The 27991-nt window shown below is 41.6% G+C and overlaps 1 protein-coding gene across 2 annotated transcripts; it reads left to right on the top strand.

Annotated features, from left to right (window-relative positions):
- Nucleotides 1-8: 8 nt before the first annotated feature.
- On the top strand, nt 9-27962 carry TRDMT1 (tRNA aspartic acid methyltransferase 1). 2 transcript variants are annotated; one of them, XM_026039402.1, is made up of 11 exons: nt 9-72; nt 7666-7775; nt 9788-9864; nt 10891-10962; nt 14079-14144; nt 15535-15604; nt 16538-16621; nt 17093-17463; nt 21684-21741; nt 22690-22819; nt 27292-27962. In XM_026039402.1, exons 1-11 carry the CDS (start codon nt 9-11, stop codon nt 27402-27404), a joined length of 1215 nt encoding a protein of 404 aa, XP_025895187.1. In that variant the 3' UTR covers nt 27405-27962. The 2 variants fall into 2 exon arrangements, with proteins under 2 accessions (XP_025895187.1, XP_025895188.1); XM_026039403.1 differs by lacking the exons at nt 9-72; nt 9788-9864 and having other exon boundaries at nt 7720-7775.
- The last annotated feature ends 29 nt before the right edge of the window (nt 27963-27991 follow it).

Below are 27991 nucleotides of genomic sequence, written 5' to 3'. Positions count from 1 at the left end.
CCCGCAGCATGGCGCCGCTCCGCGTGCTCGAGCTCTACAGCGGCATCGGCGGGATGCACCAAGCCTTGAAAGGTACCGCGCAGCCGCCAGCGCCTCCCTCGGCGCTCGCCGCCGCCGCCGCCCGGCCGCAGGCCTCAACCGTTGGGCAGCCGCTGGGCCGGGCCGCGCCATCTTGTCGCCAGGACCCCGCGCGGGGGGTGGGGGCGCCATCTTCTCGGCGGGGCGGGCCAAGATGGCCCCGCCGCTGCGGCGCACGCCCGCGCGGGCCGGCCCGCGYCCGTGTTGCACAAGCACCGCGTGGGAAGAGGCTCGGGGCGCTGGGGAGGCCCCACGGCCCCTTGCCAAGCTAGGGGAGCGGGCAGGGCACGAAGACGGTGCTGTGGAGGAGGCGTTGGTGCTGGAAGGCACTGGGGAGGGTGGCCTCTCCGGCCCGACCTGCGGTCAGGGGCAGCTGCCACCACGATGAGCCTCAAAGCGGGAGGGATGTGGCTGTGTGTGACAGCGATTGGCAGGTGGTCCATGGCTAGCAGTGTGTCAGTTAGTGGCCTGTGTGGATCCCTGCAGGACAGGCGGCCTGTCGGGAGGCCATGGTGTCAGTGTCAAGACTGGGTGCCCCATGGTGCAGGCGCCAGGGCTGGGTGCCCCATGGTGTGGGTGTCAGGGCTGGGTGCCCCATGGTGCGGGCGCCAGGGCTGGGCGCCCCATGGTGTGGGCGTCAGGGCTCCGTGGGCCCATGGTGCCAGTGGCTGCTCCCCACAGCACCGTGTTGCGCTGGCCCTCCTTCCCTGGAAAGGAAAGCTGAACACGGAACAGGTGTAGTGACCTCGTGCAAGTGTTCTTGATCTGGTACCAGGAAACCTGGAGCTGAATTTACTGAATTCTTAAACTATGGCCTGGATGGCATTCCGTGAATCCTGTGAATTCTCCATGACTTGGCTTCCCCAAATAAAATACTGAATTRGGGGTATTGATCCCTTTTATAAAGTACATTGAGCAGTACTATTGATCCAAGCAGAGATTTCAGCACAAATCTGCATAGTTTATGAGAACACTGTAGTAATTCTGTTCTTAACTACAGTCCATCACATACTCCGGTCTTCACAGGCTGTGGTATCCTTTTGTTATACTGTACAAGAGAGAGCATTTTCTTGAAACACCAAGTCAAAACTCATCTTTTTTTTTTTTTTTTTTTGCCAGTGAATGATATATTATTGAGAGATATGCTTATAGAGGAGAATCCATTTGTTATCATTCATTCATTTAAAGCATACTCAGTTTGCTGTGTGGCCTTCTGTATATTTTTGTATATTTATAATATGTGTAATAACACAATATATAGTGCATATAATATGTGTATATATATAAAATAATRTTCCTTCCCCTTTGTCTTGCTGCTGGGGCATTAGGAGCAGTGTTATACTTGATTTCCATAGGGAGTGAGCTGGTTCTTGAAGGAGCCTCCCCCGTAGCCCTGCATGCAGCTATTYGTCATGTGTTGGCGTTTGCATGTATGGAAACAGAACGTTGCCTAATGTTATCTGGCGCTGCCCTTAACACAATAATCGACATCTCGTGACTCTGCTGCAGTAATTAAGAAATTCTAATGTCACATGGAATATCATGTGGCCATCAATCTCCAGCTAAAAACACTTTTTATGATAGAGCGCAGCAAGATGCTTAACAGATTGCGGCATATTTTGAATGTGGCCTGAAGAGATTATCAGAATATTGTAAACTTGGACCAGAAAGCTGCGTGGACTGATGGATGCCACAAGGGCAGCTGCTGTGCATGAGGTGGCCCTGCTGTGTGTCCTGCCTGCGTGCCTAGTACGGAACGGAGGGGATCGGAGCATCCTGAACCCTGCCCACAAAGGGCAGATTTCTTTCCAAATTTTGCTATTTCTGAAGCTGTCGTAGAATTGTGTCACTGTCATTGCATGATATAATTTACATTTTGTGCTTCTGGACTTACATTTGAATGAAGAAATTGCAATGCATATTAATAGTGTGGGTGAAATTTGGGGTCTTTTAGGGGCAAAGGGTCTTTGGTAGTGATACCAGCCAAGGCAGGCATAGGGACCTTGCATAGGAGACTTRCATTCCTGTTTGCATTAGATAGTACTAACCTGTTAAGTACCAATTTAAATTTGGTATTTAAAATTTAAATGTAAAGTTTTGGTATTATCAAATTACTATTATTATAACATTATTATTATCATCAGATTGATAATACTTTATTATTATCAAATTGATACAACACTATCGTAGCTGGCTTAGCTTATTTTTGACTCTGCTTATTTTTCTGGGACCTGTGTGACAGAAAACACAACAGCCATAGGCATTCTGTTACCCTATTTCCATGACTCTAAAAAAGTGTAAAGTCTTACATTTCTAGGTGAGAATATAATTTTGAATGTTTTTAAAACTAATAGCCAGGCAACTGGAACAAAGAGGGTTCTATATTATTTCCCCTGAATTAAGTATTTCATGACAAGTCATTATGCAAGACTGTTTTTGAGGTGAATTGCAGTCAGGAATAATGCCTGATAAAGTCAGGCATTTTGATCTGTTTCTCTTTAAATGTCTTTTAATCATCTGGATTCAATTTTTGTAAAAAGTAAGAAGAAGCAAAGTAAAGGCAAGGGGAATTTAAATGTTTGCTTTCAAATGGGCAAAGCATATGCTTCTTTGTACATAATAATAGGGTTTCTTATATGTTTTAGGCTTGTGTGTATACATGATACCATGGTATTTGAAAATATACAATTTTTGGATGTCATATGGCAAATGGCAGATTGTTTGGCAGCTTCCATTTAAATTAAACACTGAAATATTGTAGAGGCTTTTATATATGTTACAAAGCCTACAAGAGAATCCCCTATTTCATTAGTTCTTTCATAAGCCAATTTCTCAGGAAATGAAGGGTATATGTTGTACTGCATCGTGTTTATTTGATTTCTGATAAAAGCATAGACATGAGGGAASGTAATAGGAAATTTTAGAAAAGAGAGTTGAGAATCCTTCAGTGGAAGCCCTCCAGAAAATACATTTATTCTACAAAAGGGATCCTGCTGTTCTCCCAAGCTGAGTGTCCGTGTTGATCCTAACCACGTTAGCACCAAGTTATGTTTAGCAGAGCTAGTCCAGGTTCGTGTTTTTCTGTGATTTTGTCAATGTTTTCAGTTGGCTGTAGGTATTTTCCAAGAAATCTGATGGTGCCTTTTCTGCCTTGGTGACCTTTTGGGCTGTGAGCTTTCATAAAAYGAATTTCAGGATTGCGTGTGTTTGAATTTACAGGATGAGGAAGTTTCTGGTTTTGATAATTGTCATTAAATTAAAATAGATKTGTCATCAAGAGGTATACAATTGGTTTTGAGATGGTAGTCTTACAGATTAAGGTTTAAGTTGAAATCTCCACTGAGAAATAACTTAATTATTGAAGATACACAGAGGTTTAGATCCCAGCCTGTAGCCCAGCTAATAAGGGGAAGTTGCTCGTGCCCCGCGGAATCAGSTTTTCTTTGGCAGTGATGTAATGTAAATACTAATCCTAAATGTAAATACTAATCCAGAACTCAGAAAGAAAATACTCTAGGGATTGACTAGCTCAGGGACAGTTACGGGTAGATAATTCAGCATGTGCAGAGTTTCTTGTTTTAGAATTTGACACTAAAAAATGATATGTTCAATGACAAAGATATAACAAAATTTAATTTAGAAAACTGAACTTAATTAACTTTAAAAGAGGAACCCTGACAAATCTGAGATTGTGATGCAGAATATTCAACTTCTAGACTTATATTTATCTAGACTATTTATAGACTTAGATATGTTCTTTTTCTCTCTAATCCATGTTCGGGACTGACTKTGTGTGTTCGTGCCTATTTGTGGGTATAAGCAGGTGAATATTCCTGTCAGGTGCCTTTCTGCTTGAAGGATTGAAGCCGCTATGAGGTGGGAGTACATCTCTTCCCTTGGAAGATATATAAAGATAGATGTTTAGATCATATATGTCAAAACCTACAAGATTACATAGAGTTTGCCTATATATAAAGTACAAAGAATCTACATTGAAAAGTGCCTTTTCTCTTTTAGAAAATCTATGAGTAGAAATTCATTTCCATAGCAACTTTCSATCAAATAAACAACCTGCTCTTTTTCCCAAACTAAAACAAACTTAACGTGGCCTATTAATTTAGGCAGTTTTCCCATGAAAAAATGTATTCCAGGGCTCTGCCACAAGCATTTATAGTCTGGCAGGTCACAAAAACAAACATTTCCTTTTCCTTCCCTCCCCTGCAAAAAAAAACCCCAAACACTCAAACCTCTTTGTGCATAAAAACTGCACAGATAGCTTTTAAATAGTGATTTTGCAGCGATAAAGTTAGTGATAGTTTTCTTGTGTAACATTTACATTTTACATTTAAATTTTAAAGGATGAGAGTTTGAGTCCTTTGGAGTCTTCTCTGTTTGTTTTAATTCATTTGATTTGATTATTTCATTGTATTGTGCATCACACTGAACTGATGTATGCACTATCAGTGAGCACAGCTGTACTCGGTAGGAGGCAAAGAATATWCCTAATTTGTACTGCTGAACATGCACAAATTGTGTGTGAATAGATCAGGGAAAAAGAAGTTGCCCAGTATCCTGCAGGAAGCGAGTACCAAGTTTCCTGATAATGGTGTTGACTGTAGCCATGGACGGCCTAATCTCTTCAGCYGAGAGCTGACAGCTCAAATGAAATCTTTGCTGCTTATTTTCAAAGGAAACAGAACTGGCACAATATGTGACTAATCTCCCCTTTTCCATCTGTTTCCATGTACCTGTTAGAACAGATAATTGCTTTGGCTGTGRTTTCCCAATATCCTGAGATCTGCCAAGCTGTTTCCCCTTGTTGGGACGCGCTGTATTTCAGGCACTGTGTTGCCATTGATGATTCTAGTTCAGAAACGCGGTGGTGAATATAAACAGATCCATGTTAATTTTAAGGTYTGGTAGAAACACATGACAAGAGAATCAATGCTTCTGAAGTGGAGAAGGACAAATATGTTAGTGTCAGAAATTTAGGGTTTGCTTATTTGAATCTGGAAGCTGGCACATGCATCCTCTCTTCTTTTTGTTGCAGATGCTGCACTCTCAGACCGCTGCAGTAGGGCTTCTTTCCCTCGAGTAGCTGCTGCATGGCTGAAATGTCTTGCAAACATCCTGCATGCAACTGAGTAGAGAACTGGGGACCAACGTTTGATTGCTGCCTCTCTGTGCAATTTAATTAATATTTACAGAATTTTCATTGTGTGGATCCTAGRCAGTTCCGTGCAATTCATTACCTTTCTGATAGGGTGACACACATTTGAATTCACCTGATACCAACCAAGAGAGAGATTATGATTTAGTCTGCCTAAAAATAGGCTCTCAGACTTCCCCTGGAACTCTGCTGGCATGTTTGTGACTTCCTTTGGAGCACTAGCATATCTTCTAGAAATACATGTCTTGGTTCAGAAATTTTCATGGGATATGTTGATGAGATGTATTGTAAATCAAATATCCCAGCTTTTAAGTTTCACTTAAGTATATGTTTTCTTTAGTCTGTCTAAAATTTAGCTGTTTTGTGCATAGCTATAGTTCTCTTAAAGTGTTATTTTTTTGAAATTTGAACTTAACTCTTTTTCCAAATGTCTCCACACCAAGTTTATTTCTTCATTAGTGTTGCAGTAAGTTCTTYGGGGAAGTACGTTTAACATCTTGCTAAGTCAGAAGTTTGGGGCATGTAAGTATTTCTAAGTAGTTTTTATATCAATTTTGGGGTAAGGGAGGAGTTAAAAGATAGCCTTGATTCTGTTTTTGTAGATTCTGGTTTTGGTCTTGTTTATGGTATATTCTTATGTTCTTAAATAATGAAGAAATATGAATTGCCATAGCAAGATTGAGTGTCACAGTTAGCATCAAAACTGCTTATATTTTGAGAGGAGTCTTCTTTCCTTTTCAGAGTGTGTGAAATGTGCACAAGCTTTTTCTTTGTCAGGTTTCTTGGGCTAGATGTACTTGTCTACTCCAACTTCCTCATGCTTTTACAGGGTATTTCCACAGAAATATGTTGGTCAGCTTTTAAAAGGAGTCTGTTCCGTACCAGGAGCTCCTGAGTGACAAAGAGCTGCTATCTCCAAAGGAGGAGAAGCTTTGGAGAAATGCCAGGTCTGTGAGTTAGGAAGAGAGGCTGTTGGATGGAAGAGTTCAGGAGAAGTTACTATCTCTTTTCTGAGACCTTTCTTGTTTAGGTTGAAAATGGTATTGCAAGAGCTTTCAATAAATTATTAGTTATGTGTTCTCTTTCAGTGTTTCCAGACATTTGGGCCCATGAAATTTCCTTAACCTGATGTTAAGGAAATAAAGGATTCTTAACATCAGGATTCCTTTGAATCCTTTAACATCAGGAAATAAAGGATTCTTTATTTCCTTAACATCCCTGATCCCTGCAAATCCCTGATGTTTCTTTTTTCTTGCAAGGGAGAGATTGGAGTGCCAGTAGTAGTTAAATGGATAGACTTTGGAAAAGTGATGGACATTGAAATAGTGAGTTGTGGGGGAAAGCGCAGTGTCTGCCTTTCCGATTGCAATAGGTAATAGTTTGCAATAGACAGTAGTTTGAGACTCTTGATTTTTAAATTTCTTTCCTGAGRTCCTAGAACACGTGGTAGAGATCTACCTGTCAGAGCTGCAGGTCTTGAAAACTGAAAGAATAAGTAAGAGCCTGCTTTTAGTCGGTGCTTGAAGTTTGTGTTTTTACCTAAGTGTTGCAGGTTTGGTTTAGGAAGATGAGAGGCAAGTTCGGACTCTAGAAGGCTCCTGTAGACAGCTACGCCGTGGCTGTGCTCTACACGCTAGGTGTCAGTGTTAACTTACCTGTTCTGTAGTCCCAGGTGTGCTCGTTCTGTTGTCGCTGCGGGCACACCTGTGTGTAATATGCTCAGTTAAAACTCACGATCAGAATGTCAAGACAGCAACTTGTGTGTTTATGGTGATTATGCAGATGTTTTACTGGTGGTTATGTCTTTTTTTTTCCTATTTTTTTCCTATCTTAGCTTTTTCCTTGTGGACCTTTCCYGGTGGACCCCAAACAAGCCTTCAGGGCATGAGCCCAAATGTTTTTTCAGGTCCTTTCTGAGGCTTTTAGTACAAGAGCATACATACCCGCCCCCCGAATTTAATTTATTGATGCTCTTTTGCTTGCAAAGAGCAGTGGTTTGCTTCTAAAACACCATCTTTGGATTCTGTGCAACRAGTTTTCCTTAGTGGCTAGGGAGGCTCAGTCAGTTGCTGAGCCACATTCCTAGGGTAAGGAAGTCTGTTGCCACAGAGACCAAGGGCYGGCGGGTGGGAATGCTGTGGAAATAGACCCTGTTTGGAGTTTACATGTGCCAGGAGCTGCGAATTAAGTTGTGCACAGTTAGTGTCCCTTTTTGGATATTTAAGGAAGAAAAGTATTGATCATTCAATTAATAATCTGTTATATATTTCCTACAGAGTTTTAAATGCAGCCCAGCAAAGTTTGCTCATGTAATTTCCATTTTGTTTTTGAATATAGCTATAATGCAGCTGAAATACCTCATTCTTCTAGGGTGGAAGAGCAAAGCTACAGTTCTCAAGTTCCTCTTTTAATTTTAGATAGCTGTGTGTCTGCAGAAGTTGTTGCTGCTGTTGATGTGAACACTCTTGCCAATGAGGTTTATAAACACAACTTTCCCAGCACGCCACTATGGGCAAAAACAATTGAGGTGAGTAATGAATGTCTTTTCTCCTCTAGTCTGGCATCTTTAGAATTAAGTTGTTTGTCAGCTGTTTACCACATTATTAACAAGGAGAAACAACATAATTTATGGCATGGGGAAGGTTACAGCCTTAAAGTAACTTTGACTTCTTGTAAGCACTATGTTGCTTGCAGATGTAGAGACAAAACAAGAGTGAGATCGTCTCCTGAAACTCTTGATTACTGCATCAAGGAAGGTTACGTGAATGTCAGCAAGAATGCTTACCCATTCTAAAGGAATGACAAAAATCATATTTTTAGATTAAAAAAATATTTTCATGCATTTGAAAAGAATTTAATTAAATCACTAGGAGGCATGTCTTCTTTATGCAGTTATTGCTGAGCTAAGTAAAGCACAGGAAAATATACTGAACAGGATGATACTCATGTTTTTGTGGACTTCAAAGATAAATGTTTTAGTAATTTTGTCCCGTTTCCAAATTTTTGTAGAAGAATTTGGTAAAATTGGCTCTTGTTTTAATACCCAGTTAGAGCAGCAATCTAGATTTTTTTTTCCTTAGTGTAGTTAGAAGTTACTTTATAATTTCATTTTACAGTTTTACAATACAACAGTAAAAGATTCTGAATTTGTTTTAAAGCAAAGCTAAAGAAAGAATTAAGTAGGTGGCTAAAGGTTAGCTGCTTATTCAGCATTTGGTGATAACTAAAGATAGTTTACGATTTTATATGAGAAAAGAATATTCACCTATATGTCATTATAATAGATAACAGTTGATTACAGTTAGTAAGAGTTTAAATGTATTGGAAAAATAATCAGCAGCTTTTGCCTCGTTTCTGCAGACAATTACATTACATTGTTCAAAGATGCCTAAATAATTAAAGCAATGATTTCTTTGTCTACCTTGTAGTTACTTGATTATTAGCTTTTAAATCTCTTTTTGGTCCTTTAGTATTTTGATCTTCTAGTGTTGGTAGCCTAGGAGCTGTGGTGCTCTTTGGGAGCATACCTGCATTTACATGGTCTGGGTGGGAAAGTCTCCTGAGCTTTCATGAAGATCTCCTCAGCAAAGCCCTTTTATCCAGTCTTTGATCAAAGACCTACAATTTGAACCTGTATAGAAAATTATCACTTGAGGCATTTTTCCGTTCAGATATTTTGTCACTTGAGAAGATAAAAATATTTTTCACCTGTTTTTGATATTTTAATAAATGTTGAATTATGAATAATTAATGTCTGATTAATGGTACTTTATGTGGCAGATGGWTGGGGAGAATATCTAGTCAATGGTTTGATGTGGTCTGTTGAAAGAACCACAGACTACCACCTCTCTTCTGAAAGACTGCTTACATTAAAAAAAGATTGTGTGTGGATAGTGAAAAGATCAGTGGTTCTGATTCATTGTCAGAGCAATTAGGGCATATTTGTATTCTGTGGTTTGCCATGCATTAGGCAAGAATTAAGTTATTAGGGAGATTAAGGACTGGAGCATCTATCAGATGAGGAAAGACTAAGCGAGCTGGGCCTGTTTAGCCTGGAGAAGATTGAGAGGAGATCTGATCAATAGGTATTAGYACCTGAGGGGAGAATGTAGGGAGAAAGGGGCCAAGCTCTTCTCAGTGGTGGCCAGGGACAGGACAAGGGGAAATGGGTGCAAGCTGAAACACAGGCAGTTCCATCTCCAGGTGAGGAAGAGCTTCTTGGCTGTGAGGGCGACAGAGCCCTGACACAGGCTGCCCAGGGAGGCTGTGGAGTCTCCTTCTCTGGAGATCTTCCAAACCCGCCTGGATGCCGCCCTGTGCCCCGTGCTCTGGGTGTCCCTGCTGGAGCAGGGGGTTGGACTAGATGATATCCAAAGGTCCCTTCCAACCTCAACCATTCTGTGATGCTGTGATTCTGTGTGGGATTCTGTGATTTGGGAGTTTTTACTAGATATCTTAGAAGTAATGGGATAGTTTGGTCTGAAGGGAGAGTTAGAAGTACAGTGCAGTTTACAGCTCCCATTTTCCCCCCTTTTCCAGGGCATAACACTGAAAGAATTTGACAGATTATCTTTTGATATGATTTTGATGAGTCCTCCCTGTCAGCCATTTACAAGGTAAGCATAGCACATTCAGAGGAAATAGTGTGTCTTCTCTGTCAGTGAAATTTGAGGATTTTCCACTTGATATGCATTTTCTTTCCCTTATCAATCTGATCTTTCCCTGGAGTAACTCCAGAAGAAGCATTGGAAATCCTCTGTTTTATGTGTGACTAAGAATGGAGTGTGTTCCTACTTGTATATTAAAAATTGCACATGTGTACAAATAGTTAATTCTGAAGAATATTCCTATTTTAGCCTAGATAAGAGGATCAGAGTCATGGATATACACATTATGTTTTCTAAATTTTATTTTTACAAATGTGCTTGTGTGGACATATATATAGGAATCATAGGAATTTTGGAATTTTCCTTTTTTTTTTTTTTTTTTTTTTTCTCTTTTTTCTCTGTCCTGCTCATTTTTTTTTTTTTTTTTATAGTATGGTAAGAAGAAAACTGTACTTAAGTAATTTAGAGACGTACCAATGCTCCTCTGTCAGGGTCTTATTCTTTTCAAGAGCTGATACAGATGTAAGAGGAACACGGGTCTGCAGTAATTAAGCCACATAARCAGCCCAGCTTAGTGTTACGAAATTAGTTCCATTAGCCAAGTTATTCACAAAGGGCTCAATCCTGCAAAACTGGAGCAGTAAAGCTTTAGTTCATAGAGAACACTGGACATATTGAATGTGTAATAGCCAAGTATTTCCAGGGACTTCAGTGAGTTTTCTGGTGGGTTCAGAATGACCAAGGGTTTTGCTGGCTAGGATGAAATTACTGAACRCTCTGGGGAGTGCGTTTCCTTGCTGAATGCTGTCAATTCTGACCTCGCTGGAGCTGATGGATTTCAGGGCAGACTTTCACTCCTCAGAGCACTTCTTAGGACACTGCCCCTGTGAGCAGGTCCTCATGGCTGCACACGATGGTTAGTGCAGAACCCCTTCTAAAACTCAATGGGAGAAGTATCAGCATTCTGTAGAAAAATGAAAGTCAGATGATGGTCTATTCCAAATAATATACAAATATTTCTTTATTCTTTCATAGAATTGGTCTGCAGGGTGATGTATCTGATCCACGGACAAAGAGTTTTCTCTATATCCTTGATATTCTGCCAAGGTATAAATTAACTTTACTAGTACTATGGGTTAATCAYTTATTTGCACATGACTGTATGTAACTTATGTAACCATTATCATTGTATGTGTCTTTCTTTACTGTATATTTGTTTAAACTGTGACTAAATGAAAAAGGCTGAATCTTGTTTATTTTCAGTTATACTCAGTTCCACACAAAACTTCCATGTTTTGAASAGATAACATTTGAAAGGATTTGATTAAATCTCTTACTGGCTCCAAAACGCAGTGCATGTTCCTTCCCCTTTCCTTCTCTCTCAGGCTGCATTCTGGCCCTTCGGTGCTGCCTTGGGGCAGGTTGGGTATATTCAGATTATTGTACAGTCCCTTGAGTAGTCAACCCAGAAGTTTCAAACAGGACTGATGTGTCCAAACAGCCCTGTGCTCTCTGTGCTCATCTACCACCTCTGTTGTCCAGAGCCCCAGTTCCTAATAAAATAGCCATAATCTTGGATATTATTCATGCACTCTCTTCTGAAGCAGTAAATGCGAGCACGGTGTGCATCCCTGATCTAAAGTATTCTTCGCCCTCAGAGCTGGAGGAGAGGTCTTGCTGCCTTATGCTTTTTTGCCTTTTTTTTCCCCTACAAAAGCTTAGCACAGAAAGAAACCAGCACCAKCACCAGACTTCCTCTCGATCTGCTGTTACCTCTAGCAGAAGAGGGTCTTCTCCCTCCGTCCAGAAACAGCTTTGCTGCAGCCAGCAGCCTTAGTCAGACACCCTCCCTTCCCGTGCCTGTATGAGATGGAGAACACAGACACCCGTGAGTCATTTGGCTGAGGTCTCCCAATAAATCTGGGGCAGAAAACACAAGAAAGCCTATGTTGATATTCTGTAGTCCAGTGAATTAGACAAACAATAAATATAAAGCAAGATTATTATTACTCCCTCTCTTTTGTTAGAGACAGAGGAATAGGTACCTTTCTAAAAAAGCTTTCTAAAAAATTGCAAAGGGTTTTTTTGTTTGAACAAGAAACATAGCCCACACCTTCTGCCTGACCTTTCCAAATGTTAAATTAAAACCAGTAGATAGTCTCTGAGTTAATGATTTGTCAGAATATTAGCATCTTCCTTGTCCCTAGGGGGATCCTGACTTCACTGTTCCTTTCCATTAGGCTGAGGCCCATGTAAGAGGACGGCTGTTTTGGGGCCGCTCTTGTGCAGATGGAGCTTCCTGGTCGTGGTGGGCTTAGCTGCAGAGAGGGCTGGAGCTTTCCCTTCATGGGAGCAGAGGTTCAGGCGCTGCAGGACACGTGTTCTTCACTGTGACCACGACCATGACCATGCAGAGACTCTGGGCTCCTCTCTGCCTTTATCTGGGTGCCCCACGAGGCGCTGCTGACATCCCTTATCTCCCCTGGGCAGGTTGGTTCTGTGAAGCAGCACTTGGCTGTAAGCGGCCTCCAATATGCTCAGCGTGGTGGTTTCTGCAGTTTCCTACGTCCAGCCAGTTTATGTTCTGCTGAGATAGGGTTTGTGTGTGTTTTGGAAGTGACGTCTTTGCCACGCATGGGCTGTGGAGTGTGTCAGGCTGAAAAAGGGGAAATGGGGGATATAGAGATTATCGCTTCCCATTCTACCTTGGAACGGCGTGCATGCACTTTGTGGAAACTGTAAAATAATATCCTGTCCCTTGTGTCTCGCTACATGATGATCAGCTCTTTGTAAGGAAATGTGGCATAAATGAAACTCAAACATAGACTGAGAAGAGTGACSTTGAATGCAAGGAAGGGACAAGTTTGGGGCCTGAGTGCTTGGGAGTGAATGCTGTTCACTCTAGCCAGTACATAGCAAGTGGACTCAAATGGTTGGGATACTATCTATTTATTGTGATCAAGCAGTAAAATCTAATGCTAAAGCGTCAAAATTTGACAGAATGTTAAAACCTGCCAAGTACTTAACACATCCTCCCTGTGCAGTGCTTATTTTCCATGTCAGCTGTTGATTCTGTACCAGCTCTTGCATTTCTGCGTGTGCTCTGCAGTCATTACTTTAGAGATAAGCTTCATAGCAGGTGAGGGAGGTGTTGTTTAGGGGTGAACATACCAACAGGTATAGTCTCCCTTCTTCTCCATGGAATCTGGATGATTCTTCTTCTTTTATAGTTCCCTACTATTTTTAGCATTTTTTACATTTTACTTAGTATCTTACATATTCCCTAATTCCTTGTGACGTGATTTAGTTTTTTTAGTTCTTCTTGTGAGTTTCTTCAATTGATGGCAATTGAGAATGTGATAAAATAAGTTCTGCTGTGATTTACATTGGTGCAAGTCTGAAGTCCCTCGCTGACTTCTTCCTGGCATCATTTCAGATCCCATGTGTGGCACGCAGGCCATGTCTGTTAGCCCTGCTAGAATATTAATCAGTRTAGAGAACATGCCTAAACACTCAAATCTGAATTGTCTCTGCTTTTAAATTACTAGGATGGTCCCATGGTTTTGGCATCTTCCTTTCTCCAGAGATTTAGTAGATTCACTCCAGAATCAACGTATTCCAAACTTCTGCACCGATACCACTCAACCTCAGGAGCCTCCTTTCCCTCCCCCTGCACATATAAAAATGTGAATTATATATATCTGCTGTTTGATCTCTGAAAATGTAGTATTTCTTCAAAGCAACTGAATGAGTACCATTTGTGATAGCATTAAACTTGATGTCACATTTTGACATTGATTTCAGATTTTGTGCACTCAAAAAAATCCTGTTCTAGGGATGAATGATACTTGGAATACCATTCCATATTTCATAAATGGAATGATATTTTCCCTTGACAATTTTCAGTCTTTTCAATAAAAATATTGTGCTTCAGGAAGTGAACAGTGCTAAACATTTTCAAAACTATGTGCATATGACAGAGATGGGGTAGTGAGTATTCCATCTAAACAAAACCGGAATTTTTTGGAGGGGTGTTCTTCCCAACAGCAGTGCCCATTTCCARTTCAGTTGGGTGTTACTCCATCTAGGCCACCTTGAAAGTGCATTTGTTGGGGATTGCCGTTTGCCACTAGCCTGGCATGCAAGTGATCTTGTTTTACAGCTTTGTCTGGTAATACAGCATGTAGTTTACACCTACCTCCTGTGGCCTTTTTTTCTTGTAGACTCCAGAAGCTTCCGAAATACATTCTCTTGGAAAATGTTAAAGGATTTGAATCTTCTTCTGCAAGGTGAATTCTAACTTACACATGCGTTATCTTTTTAATAAAGGACATTTTCTGAGAGGTGAAAGCAGGATTTTTATTTCCTAGAAATTAAGAAGACATAGGGTGACAGGAGGACAGTTAGCAGCTGTGGATTAATTGTATCTTTTAAATTTAGGAAAGAAAATCTTAGGATTTGAAAGGAGTTTGCTGAAAGATTATTTCTTTAAGCAGCAGAGATAAAATATGTTACAACTTGAACAAATTAACTCTGTTGTTCATCTTCCATGATCTTGTATCCTTTAGAAAGGAAGAGTGTTCATTTTCAAAGAAAACAATAAAAGTGTGTAGCACTTAGACTTTGCTTTTTTATGCTTGACAGGAACTCATGGCATCTTGTGTTGAGATCTGAGTGGGTTGCGCTGGCTTTGTTCAGGACCTTTCTTGTTACTGGATTGTAGCTGGTTCAGTGTTGATTTCAATGGTCAAGAGAGATGGTATGAAAATGGTTACAAGTTCAGCCTGAAATGCAGAAGAGGACACTTGGCAGTGAGGTTACCTGATGACAGCAGGAGCATTCTCCTAACTTGTGGGCAAAGCAGGAGAAAGGGAGTTGTAGTTGGAGGATTTTTTTCCTCCAAGTTTTTTCCCTTGGAGGATGAGAGGGGCCGTCAAACTACTGCTGTTGTCCCTAAAATTCCTTGAGATTTGCTTTGCTGGCCAGAGTTTGAAACAATTTGTAGCTCAGAAAACAGATAAAATTCTTGCTTTTCTTTTCAATATCTGCCAGAACTAGGTAAAAGTCGCAGCTCTTAATTTGTATATAATTGTAGCTTTCTATAGTCTGCAAAGAATAGTGGAGACAAGTCTTCCATAGGCAGGCTTTGATTTCAGTGGATTTTCCCATGCTTATTGATACAGTCCTGCCTCTCATTATCAAAGCTGCCAAGTTTTGTCATCCTTTCAGTTATGACTCCAACTAGGCTTGGCTGATGTCAGGTATGAACAGGTGGAAGTAGTGAACTGCCTGCAGCATTTTTAATTTCTTGTTCTATAGTCCCCAACGTAGAGGATGCCCTCTGGTTATTTTCCTTCYGACACACTGTAAATACTTCTGTAGAGATGGGTGCTTTTTTGAAAGAGGGTTTCCTCCAACGTAGTTATGGGCTACCTGTGAACGTGTGTTAGTCACTAGGTAGCTAGTGTAACACATCTGAACACAGGAAATTGTCTCTTCTAATGCACAAAGGGATGACTTCGGACCTGTAATTCTCTGGTTCTTTCAGTGAATCTGATGAATGTTGTTAGTGCTTAAGTTACTGCATTTCATGTGTTTTTATTTAGGATGAAAAAGGGCCTGAGGGTGTATAAGTGCTTATGAGAGGAATAATTGCTTTCTGATTCTTCTCACTGCCAGACATGAGCTTTTGCAAACACTACAAACATGTGGATTTAAGTATCAAGAATTTCTCTTGTCTCCAACCTGTGTGAGTACTGATATCACTTTAACTTTTCAAACTGTGTTGAGTTGAGGGGCATTTGGGAATCATGTGTCTGTGCTGAATGAACAGAGTGATGCCCAGTGCTGAAGATATCCTTCTGAACGAGAGAGCCCTCGGGCAAAGCTCCTGGTCCTGCCTCAGTCACACTGCTGTTTCTCTTGAGGACCCAGCCCTGTGTTGCTCTGCAATCACAGCTGGTTTTCACAGAAGCRTCAATTTACACTCTGACCAGGAAGGTCATTTTCCCAACAGGAGCCATGTGACTTCAGAAGTGCTGGTGCCCATCGTCCTTCCAGTGCAGAAAGCTCCCCTGCATTCGGCTGCTTCCCTGGAGCTGCAGAAACAATTGAGGGAGACTCCGCATTGTGCAGTTTCCTCACTGGAATGGATGCTATAGCTATTTGAGAGAAGCTTATAAAGAGTAGATGGAAAATGGGTTGTCGTGCACTGGTTTCATTGTTAGATGTCTTATATAGTTCCATGTTATATAGTTCCATGTGGCATTAAAACACTCTTTTACTTCATGGATGAAAACAGATAGTGTCTGTCACAAGAAATTGTGATGTCATTTTTTTTCTTATCCTATGTGAAAAGTTTGTTTACATTACTCATAAAATGTTTGTTCRTTTAGAGAGAAACTCAAAACCATAAAAAAAATCAATTTTTTTTTTGCTTGGGGAACCTTAGTCATGACAGTTACGTTCATGGGTTCAGTACAAGTGCTCAGGTATTATCAATTCAGTTTAATAGCTTCAAAATGGCAAGATAYGTTAGTGTGACAGTTTTATTACTGTAAATAATGGCATATAACTTTTCTGACAATATCATTTCTATTGTGACAAGATCTAGTGACCTATGACAASATGACTTCCATTCTTTGCACCATGTACACTAATGGCCTGTGGATTTTGCTTGCAGCTTGGCATTCCTAATTCTAGGCTGCGCTATTTTCTCATTGCAAAGCTTCACCCAACACCATTTTCCTTCCCGTCTCCTGGGGAGGTGAGTCTGGTTTCTATTAGTTAAATTTAGTTTATTTTATGAAGATCAAAGGTTAAATTTTCARTTCAGTGGTCTGGGGAAGAACCATTGGGATTAGGGGGGATTAACACAAAGGGTTTTTTTTCCTCGTTTTTTTGCTGAATGCAGAGTCTTCTAAGGACTGAAGTGCCTGCAACTGGCTGAGATGGCTTAGAGCAATTTGGAAAAGTTTGTGAAGGCCATTACCAGCTTGGAAACCARGGCATTTTGCTACCCCTTTCACAATGCTGGAAATGTCTTTTTGTGCAAGTAATTCTTTGCAATCATCAGCAAATCTTAATGTCAAAATCTTTTGAAATTCTCAGAAAAAGTAATAGTTACTTTATTCTGAGCATTTCTGAAGGAATTCTTACTGCAGACTCTACAGTTATTTATTGCAATATCAAATGCAGTTCTTTATTTTTTGTTTGCTCACTGTTTGTTACTACTTAGGTATTGACAAGGTTTCCAGATGAAGATCTGAAAGAATTACTGAAGGACAAAGTTGCTGACAGCCTGGATGAAGCAAGTTCTTCCTTGCTTTGTAAAGAGAAGAATTTGGATCCAAGCACTGGTCCTGACTGCAGCAGCAAGAAGAACGTAGCAAAAGGGGCCTTTCTTTTTAAGCTTGAAACAGCAGAAGAAATGGAAAGGAAGTGTAGCCAGGACAATGATTCCTCTGTTCAAGTGCTAAAAGATTTTCTGGAAGAGGATAATGAAGGAATGAGTCAGTACTTCTTACCACCAAAGGCCTTACTGCGCTATGCTCTCTTGTTAGACATTGTGAAGCCCACCTCTCGGAGATCCACATGCTTCACAAAAGGGTAAGTTACAAAGAGAGTCTCTTGCTGAATCCACTTCTTAAACTTGTGGTTTTACTTGCATGCTTGGCATGTGAAGAGAGCCATCTCATCAAAAGACAGGCCAAAAATGCTCTACTGCAGCAGGCTTCCTCGTCCACTTGAATGCCAACAGGAGAATCTGTCTGGCRGAACATCCTATGCCCACTCCAAAAACGCCTTCATAAAAGACAGAGCCATTTGTTGCTGACCTTCCCAGAAGCTTAATTACCCCTGTGSAAATATGGTTCCAGCAGACTGGTGTAGTCCTGATTCATTAATGAATTTCTTTATATTGCTCCCTGAAGTTATAAAGCGTTACATATGACAGATCCATTCCTCATTAACACCGTCTCCGCTGTGCRTTTTATTGATTTCTTGGGGTTTTCAGCTGTGTAGGTTGGAAGAGCTGTGGATGGGCCATTTCTCATAAAAGCAGCTAGGATCTGCCTAGCAGAACATCTCTGTTAGAACAAAACMCCCCGTGCTTTCCTGTCTCCTAGTTTTCTTGTTTGTGCATTGGAATGTTAAGGCTGCGTGTCCAGAAATCCCACAGATCAGGACTTAGGGGCTCTGGAGCTCCTCAGCTAAATGCCATTTGGAGCCTGGAAGTTTGTGGCAAATGAAGTTAATATCGGTGAATTTTTCAAATTAGCCTTTTTGGGATTTTTTTGAATTCTCAAGAAGTTTGAACAAAATGTTTTCTAGCTGATGATTTATTTACAACAGATCACATTCTTCCATTAGTAGAAATTAAAATAGCAGATGTTGCAAACAGATTTCCTGTAGATTTTCTGGTTTCAACCTTTTGCTGATATATAGGCAGAGGAAAAAGTCAAAATTTCAAAATGTTTGGACCAGGAGAGCCCTTCCCCAGCTCTGCTTAACGTAAGTCTTTTCTGCCCACACTGTTTTGAATTGTGGGGGAGTCAGCATGTTGTAGGATCTATTTCTGAACTAGAATAGTGAAACAAAAGCCTCAGGCCAGAATGGTCCCTTGTGTATCTCATATATTTGCCATACATGTCATAAAAAATAAATAGTCCACTTGTGGTTCCACTAGAATACGTCATGGTATTTTGTGGTCCTGTTTATCAAATTCACGCTGAAGGAGACTCCTGAGCTGGAAATGTGAAGCCTTTGTATGTCGTGGTGGGAAATCTGGTCTTGAACGTGGCTATTAGGCCTGTGCTGATTTAGGGGGAGTCAGCCCGGAGACTTGCGGTAGTTGGTCTTGGCTCCGAGCGTAAGGATCTGAGTTCCTGGCTTTGTGCCTCTCTGTATGAGCCTTTTAGAAGGACGGTTGCCAAAATGGTGCTCAGTGTGGCCATATCATTTACATCTCTGCGGTATRGATTGATTACAATTACCTTTCAGGCTTCATCCAAGCCAGCTTCCCAGCTCAGGATTGAATTGCTGCTGGGTCTATCCGTTCTGGGAATGGATTGTACCTTTGTGTGGCCCTGGATGGAGGGCAGCGCAGAAGACGCCTTGCAGAGCTGCAGGACAGTGTCTTGMACCAGCCACGCTGGGAACACTGAGAAGGAGGGAGCTTTTTTTTTGCTCCCTCACGGTTGGTCTTCAGGGGTTTCCAGCAAGGTTCACGTGTGAAGGATGACCTGGGTGTGCTGCACCCAAGGCCCTTGCTATTCTGGGACCTTCAAGCCCTTGGAGCACGAGACCTTTCTGCTTTCCGCCTATGTCATGCCAGAATATCTTGAGGAGTGGGACGCTTCGGTGCAGCATTTGCTGCAGAGCAGGGCAAAATGCAGTGGCCTGGGGTATGTGGGGGATSATMGAATCCWTAAGGTTGGAAGGGATTTTTAGAGATCATCTAGTCCAACCCCTCTGCACACGCAGGGTCACCTAGAGCACGGGGCACAGGGCTGCATCCAAGGGGGTTTGGAAGATCTCCAGAGAAGGAGACTCCACAGCCTCCCTGGGCAGCCTGTGCCAGGGCTCTGTCACCCTCACTGTCTAGAAAATTTTCCTTAAGTTCCTGTGGAACTTTTGATGCTTCAATTTCTGGCCAAAATGGCAAGAAATCACGGATCAAGCTGGTGATCTAAGACATCAGGGCAGTTTGGACACAGCTGGGGCTGTGTCTTGGTGTCTCTGGGGCATGGCCTTTGTGGTGGCTAAACTTGAGAGAGAGGCAGTGAGTCCTAAATCAGAGCAAACCCCAAACGTGCCTTTAGAGATGATTATACTGGATCTGYTTGTAAATTCTTGATAATGCTGTTAGCCACAGGAGCAATACCTTCTAAGAGAGTGTAAAATTAGTTACAGAAACTATAACTTTGTGGAAATTACCTTCTGATTAGCCTTAATACAGGACACAGTGTACCTAGAAGGGATATATTATGTGAATGAAACTAAGAATATTTTAAAAGCTTGCAGAAACAAAGAAAAAATCTAGGGTCAGGTGAAAAATGAGGAATGCAATTTCTTTCTTTATTATAATGGTAATGAGTTATCCAAAAATCAATGGACCATTTTTCACTTTGACAAAACTTCCCATATTTAATTACATTCTGAATCTGCTATGAATGCTAATTTTTTCTTCAGTCAGCAGATGCAATAATTAATAAAAATCCAGCTAATAATGGATATCTGCCTATATTTATGTTAAAAGAAAGACTACTTACTAAAATGTCAGTATGGAGGTGATTTGTTTTTAACTGTTACATTATCTTTCTACATCAAATGGATTTTTTTGGGGGGCAGTTTCATACTTTAGAAACAGTTATTTAGAAGGGTTAGAGTGGAACATTTTATATTACATGGATCCCAGGGAGAGGATCCTTTTGTCCCAGTAAAGAGAATAAAATACTAGATTGAAATTTATCCTTATGTATTTATTTAGCCTCGGATACATTAATCTGAAATATAAGATCAGATACCATAAGAATATCAGAATTCCTCCCTGCCRCATGTAAAACCTGTAAACACTGTAAAACTTGGTACTAGAGCCTTTTCAGAATTCATCTAACCAATTAAATATTACATGTTTACAAAGCAGTACAGCTTTTTTTATTTTTTTAATCTGTATTAGTGTTTTGGGCCATTTTCTCCTGATGTTAAATGAGATTTGCATATGCTTTGTTTAAAAAAAAAAAAGTAGGTCTCACTGATACTGGAAGAACTAGTCATAAACTGTTCTAAGCGGAGGAGAATTCCCCAGCTTGTGCCCTGGTGGGTCAGTGCATCTGTGCTGGGGGGAGAATGTCCMTTCCTTCATTGTGGGGCTGGAAAAGCTGGAAAGAAAAAATTGTTCCAMGTGTGTTGGTGTAGCATGAGCCCCAAATGAAATAAAAGCTCCTTCACAGCTGCCTCCAGAAACAAAGAGAAGGATAGGGATTAGTATTTGTTAGTGGCAGGTATAAAGCACCACCTTTTGATGCAGGAGATGTTCTCAAGTKCTTCCATCATGTAAAACCTTTCTGTCTTCCTGTCTCAGCCTCTTTCAGTTCAGGACATTCATGCACAATTGCTGTTTAGATCAGCAGAACATGTTCTGAAAGCCCAGCAAGGACATCATTAAATTGAAATGATAGCCTTGGAGGACTATGGAGTAAACATGTAGTTGTGTAATCAACCACAAAGGATTTTACAAAGCTATCATACAGTTTTATAACTTGGGTTAACTAACTGTTTAGTCAGATTATTTTTTCTTGCTAGCTGCCCTGCCCAGCAAGCCGACCATCTCCCTTGCTTCCTTCTCTGGCAGCCCTGCAGACAACCAAAAGCTAAATCTGACTGAACTGTTTTGTCCCTACTGGAGCTATATGCGACTTACAGATCCATACTAATGCAGTGGTCCTGTCCTGCTTGAAGTATGGAAAGCCTCCTTGAGCACTTAGGACCATTTTGCTTTTAGGAGTATAAAACTGGCAGTCAGTGCAGTRTAGATGGCCTTTTCAGATGATGCTTTGCTTGATTTCCTTGGCCTGTTGCCTGAGGAAGGCATGAGCATGGATAGAGCCTTGTGCACTGATTACAACCCCRTCCCCAGGGGTTATTTTCAAAGACTGAAGTGCCCTTCCAAGGTTAGCATTGTTAATAACAAGGACTTTTGTTTTATCTATTCAGGAAACTGTGTGTTAATCACAGCAAATGAACTTCCTTAAGCTGCCTCTATCTTTTCACTTGTCAGGGTTTGGAAGTCTAATGAAAATGTTCTCTTAACACTTCTTATTTTTAAGGTATGGACACTATGTAGAAGGCACAGGCTCRGTTCTACAGACAGCAGAAGATGTACAGGTAAGAATGTCTAGACTAACATGCGTATGTTTTACTGGAACACTCATTTCATCTGTGTTCTGCTTTGCTATTCTGAATTTAGTAAAATGAAAAGACTTCTAAAGCTACATTTTTCAGGCATCTGAATTCTCAAATAACRGTTTATTTAAATCAAAATTATACGTGGGCCTCTATCTGGGAGGAATGCAAGCTGCTCTTATTTTATTAGCCATAGCATCACATAGAGATTTCACAGAGGTGTGTAGAAATGTTAAGATGGACTAATTCTATGAATAACTTAGTATRTGATGTTATGATTCTCCAACCTTTTTTTTTCTACACAGATGATCCAGTAAGCCTGTCAAATGTTTAAAATATTTCAATAGAATTGTGTTTTCTATTAAAAGTAGTCCCTAGGCTTTGGAAAGGTTAAAAAAATATATGGGTGCACCATTATTTAAAGCTACTTTTTACAAAATATTCTGTACTCAGGGATGTCCTCCTGCACTTCTGTGCCATTCACGAATTTTACACGGCGTTTCTAAGCCTATGAGGAATCCAACATGGGAATTCAGAACAACCTCAAAGCAAATGTATTAAAACAGCTGCATCCATACAGCTGATTTTTGTAGATGGTCAGGCTATTGAATCATTCCTCGTATTCTGTCACGGACAAATGTTTGTAGTCCTTTGATTGCCTCACTGTATATTYGTGTGGCTTGTAACTGAGGGAAGGAATGATGGATTCCCCCATGGCAACATTAGTTTCCTTCTTGTAAATGCATGTGTTGAGATGTTGTCTGAAAAGATGTAACACCAGTCATAATTTCAAACAAATCATGCTATTGTCTCTGGCATTTTGATAGTCAGAGAGAGAATCTGTTATGATGGGAGTGTTACAGCATTAACTTGTGACATGTTCTGCTTGTATCAGTGATATGTATTTGTTGCTTTGGATATTCTTCATAGCTTGAGTCAGTGTTTAAATGCATTGAGATGATACCAGAAGAAGAGAAGCTTATGAAGCTGTCAACATTAAAACTGAGGTACTTTACCCCAAGAGAAATAGCAAATCTCCATGGATTCCCTCCAGAATTTGGTATGTGCTTACAAAGTGCCTGTTTCTACTTSATTTTTATGAAATTCTGACTTATTTTTTTGATGAGTAGCAATTCATGCTTTTTGTTCTGCAGTCTTTTTCATAGCACTTTATTTTAATGACTGGTTCTTATTCCTTGGCTAACATTTCTCTGAATTTCTATTAGTTTTTCTCACAGTTTATAAAAACTAATCTYTATCATTAGGTTTATTTTCATAAATCAGGAAGAAAATAGTTTTGGGATGAGAAATGCTGCATTACTGAATGGCAATGAAGGAAGACCTTTGTTTTAAAGTTGAAACTATTTACRCAGCAGGCAGGATTACCAACAACTGTAACAAGTCAAATATCCTGCCAATTTAGGAAGTCTGTTACTGGTTCTTGGTGTCTGAACCACTTACTTTTTCTCTTCCACACATTTGCAGCTGCTGGCAGAGAGGGGAATTTCACAAGATACAGATGCTTCTTTGTTCGGGAGCAGCCAAACTCTTCAGTTAATGATCTGTTAAAGCCTCTATTTTCTAGAAAAGGCTGTTGGTCCAACACAGGCTTATACCAGCAGCAGCTAGCTGCTGGCTGAAGAAGGTGAGGAACTTAATTTCCTAACTATTTTTGTGGAGGAGAGGGAGTCAAGGAGCAAGGCTACACAATACCATTATGCTGCATGCAGCCCAACCAGAACTAAGTCTGCAACAAATTCACCAGATTTCCTCTTCCCTTTCCATAAATAAAGACAAGAAAACCTGTTATCCGCTAAGGAGCCTGGCTGCCTGCCATCCTATCAGCTCCATTGATTATCTCTCAGCAATACCAGCCTCCATTGAATCAGATGTCAGTGACCTTGAGTAATTGGTGTCTTTTCCCTTGAATTCCTGGGTGACTTAGTATTTCAAAGGAGGCCAGTAGTCTGCATATATTTTTCTTTTGTAGCTTCGCTTAGTTTTCTCATTTACATTGCAAATTCTTACACTTAAAAAACAGTATCAAGGTTGCTAAGTCAAGCATTTAGAGCAGACAGAACCCAGATTGCTTTTATAGCAGCASTTAGTGTGCTATGGCCAGTTGCAGGCCCATATACAGTTTTTTCATAGCCTGCCTTCTTTAATATTCTGCAGGCAGCCTTGGTCTGAGCAGATTTCACTTCCATACTGGCTTAGGCTAATGCAAAGAAACCTAACAAGCCCAGCAGGGCTGCATACGGAATTACTATTCAGTGTGTGGTTTTCCCATCATTCTGCATGCATCCTTTAGGTTATTAAAAGAAGTTTATCCTGCTATCGAGCTCCATCTTGAATGCAAAGTTGCCCATTTCTTTTTTCAAATATGGTTTAATACCATAGGGGGTTCCCAGACATTAAATCTGTCTTTACAATACCAGTGAGGGATGTGATGGGATTAGTGTTCATATTTTACAGAGGGAAAACTGAGGCAGGGAAAAATTTGTTTGGAAGACACCACTAGTTCAGCATGTCTAGCTTGTGAAGGCCTGAGCATTCCTGTTTCCGAGGGGCTGGAATGACGCAGTGTTTCCTCTGCTCAGAGCTCCTCTTCGGGGCAGCTCTCAGCTTCGTTGCTTACGTGGAAAAGAGCTGAACCCTCCGGACAGTTGGAGCTTGCAGAGGTGAGAAGCCTCCAGGTAGTCGCCGTCTGTGGAGCGCTCCTGTAGCCAAGTTGTCTTCCATCACCTATGAATTGTGCCGTGGTGTCAGGGACAGATSCCCCTGCTGAAAGGGGAATCTCTTCCCCATCTCTTTTTGTCTGACCTTCCTCACAGTTCTTGGAGCGCCCGCTTTGCTGCCCTCCACTCCCAGCTTCCACAGCGAATGGAAGGGGCTTCCTCATGCAGYGGTTCCTCCGTCACACGCTCCTGATTCACTGCAGAATGAGTCTTTCCCCATGCTCTGAGTCACAAGTCTGACATTTCTTTTCTCTCTGTTTGAATCTAGAAGTTTCCCAATGTGTACTTGCAAAAACTGGTATTTGCTTCKAGGTGATTAGAATCTCTTGGAAATTTAGCTACTAATTTCTTTTGAGTATTTGCAAGGTTTCTTCTTTTTTTCTATTTCTCTCCCAAAGGCTTGTAATTTACTGTATTTATAGCTACAGCAAAGTATGTATTCCTGACAGCATTTGTTCTGTGTTAAAGTTCAAGCCATTGGTGGGAAATGTGGAATTTTCAAAGGGAAACGTGCTATAATTTCTCTACASTTATATTCTGTAGTGACAGTACCATTTGGGGTGACATTTTTAACAAAAATCCTTAATATGTACCCAGTGCAAATGTGTCAGCCCCAAAACACTGAAGAATGAGAAAACTGTAAGCTGAAAATAAGCTCTAGGTGAAGTGACTGTCAGGGAGCTTTGGTAGCAGGTGCTCTTCCTAGCTACAGCCACAGTTACTCAAAGGAACCACTTTGTTTCAGTGGATCTCAAATGCAACCCCCTCCTACACAAGAGATCCAGAGTTACAGTCGCTGCTCTTTCTCAACACTAACAGATTTTTTGTGTGCTTTTAAAGCCTGCATGTAGTAATTGCCCTAGAGCTCAATGAAATACAGTCATTTGTCTCAGTCAGTATCATGGGTCCCACAGCAATTTTGTTAGAAGTGACCACATGATCCCTGCAGCTCTGACTTGTTTCCAGCAGAGTGACATCAGGATGATGCTTGTCCTGCTTTCCGTTAGTAACGTGCCCGCGTTGTTAAGAAACCAGGAGCAGCCTCCCAGGAGCCAGCGCTCCTTGATCGCGGGTTTTGCTAAGGCTGCGACGCTGCCAGGTGATCCAGGCTTAGGTGGTGGGAAGGCAGGTCAGGATGGGCCAGCGCTGCACGCCACGTGCCCACGTACTGCGCGTGACCGTGTCCGCGCTCCTGCTGGAGCCTGCTCCGGAGCCAAGGGGCAGGGTAACCTGAACGGGCAGGAAGAAGCGGCTGGRCCTAAAAGAGGCAGCGGGTCCTGAAAATAATCCAGGCTTAGAGCTGCCGAAGGGCGGTAGGAGCAACCCTAGGGGGTTCACAGTTTAGATATGATTATTGGGCTGTAAATCACAGAGTCACAGAAGGGTTGAGGTTGGAAGGGACCTCTGGAGATCTAGTCCAACCCCCTGCTCCAGCAGGGACACCCAGAGCACGGGGCACAGGGCGGCATCCAGGCGGGTTTGGAAGATCTCCAGAGAAGGAGACTCCACAACCTCCTGGGGCAGCCTGTTCCAGGGCTCTGCCACCTGCACAATGAAGAAGTTCTTCCTCACAATAAAGAATGTATATGTGTTTTTCCATAAATGCACTCTCATTTTTGTATACTCTTTTAAAATAAGTAAGCGAAAACTCCAACGGAGGAAGTTTGTGTGGGAATTTAAGCGGTTCCAAAGGGAGAAGAAAGGGTGTGCAAGCGTGAGTGCCAGGGAGCTGGGCAGAATGGCTGCAGCTGGCAGCAGACAGACGTGGTGTTTGCCAGGGTYGGCCGTGCCCAAGGCATTAGTGACTGGCAGAGGGGGATGGAGCAGCTCCTCCCGGGCACCGCCTGCTCCCCAGCTTCCCACCCTGCGCCCGGCTGCTCTCCAGCCCTGCTCCCTGCCCAGCCCGCCCTGGTTTCCTCTGTTGCACCGATGGGCTGTGACAGCTTCACAGCGTGCCCGTCCCTTGGGCACGCTCACCAGGTGTATCCCCMAAGGCTAGTCGGGGTGCCGGTGCCWCAGGGGCAGATAGGGCTTCCTGCCCAGGGTATGGTCAAACCGTGTAATGTGGTCAGGCTTGAGCACTCAGCAAAGGCCGTGACCAGCTGAATCACTGCTGCTGTTCCCCTTTCCCGGCAGTTGAAGCAAATGGACGCGGAGCTGGCCCGGGGCGGAGCGGGAGCCAGGGCGGCTGTAGCCGACCAGCTGCCTGTCGGTACCTGGATTCTCAGCCCCTCTCCTGCCTCTGGGCCCTTCATGCACAGACAAACATTAAAGTCTGTACGGGGGGTTTATTGTGCTCTCAGACTGGCTTGATTTGCCTTAACTGGTGAGAGGAGCTCAGGTGAGAAGTAAAACACAGAGGTTGTGGCGAGGAGCGGTTTAGCAAAGCTGCAGAATGTGGCTGTTTCTGCCGGTGGCCACTTTCTTCTGTGAGTGTTGGGCTGCTCGCTGGTAGCGTCACAGTTGTGCAGGGTTGTGGGTCCTGCTGCCCCCCGAGCTGGTTGTGCTTCACCGAGGATGTTGGTCCCATCCCAAGTGATGCTACATCAGCTTTAGTCACAGAGTAAGGCAGGGTTTTGAAGCTGCTTGTGAAATCCCAGAAATGGCTGTACTGCTAATGGAAGAACCAGTGGAAATTATTTTTGTGAATTTTACATGAGAGTGTGTGGGGAAACTTATACATAAGCTGCAGTCTATCATAACTGTATTAAGAATTGTTTATTAAAATAGTAGGAGACCAAAATCTGGGAACCAACCCCGATTAAAGGCAGTGAAACGGGCGTTTCTGTTTYAGGCTTCCCTGAYAAAGTTACAATAAAGCAACGTTACCGTCTGCTGGGAAACAGCCTGAACGTGCACGTGGTGGCAAAACTCATCTCCTTTCTGCTCGGAGACCGTGGAAGCTGAACCTGAGGAGTGCGGCTGCTGACAGAAAATACCTTCATCTTTAACAGAAAGCTGATAGTGGCTGAACTAAAATCATAGCTCAGAAAAATACTGGTCCAGGTATTTTGGACTGAACAGTTTTATGTATTTTTAAAACTGTATTTATGGTGGATTTGCACTGTACAGATGTTTTACTTAAATGGATATTTCTAGAACTTAATTACTCTATTTAAATGTTTGCAAAATGAAAAATGGAGTATTTATACATCTGTTAATGAAAATAGGCAAAATTTGTATTTTATCTTAAAGTGAACTTCTTAATGCGATATAAAAAGACTGTAAATGTCAAAGCTGTTCTAGTTAAGTGCAGAGATCAAGTTCCACAAGGAAGATGTCTTCTTCATCTGTAATTATGTGATCCATTCCTAAAAGAATTATTGTATATGAAGTCTGAAATTCTCACGTGTTTTTGTAGCTAATGAAACTATTGAATGTGGTATTTTGTATATGAATTTTAATGCATTTATGTTTGTCTGATCCTATCCAGATACTCGTAGGTTTCTTCAGTCCAACTGTGTCTGAAGGAATTTGTTTCAAGGCAACTGAAT

The sequence above is a fragment of the Nothoprocta perdicaria genome, unplaced genomic scaffold (assembly GCF_003342845.1).
Source record: "Nothoprocta perdicaria isolate Ctin4 unplaced genomic scaffold, notPer1 scaffold_23, whole genome shotgun sequence".
Lineage (NCBI taxonomy): Eukaryota > Metazoa > Chordata > Aves > Tinamiformes > Tinamidae > Nothoprocta > Nothoprocta perdicaria.
This window is presented reverse-complemented; position numbering and strand designations above follow the sequence as displayed.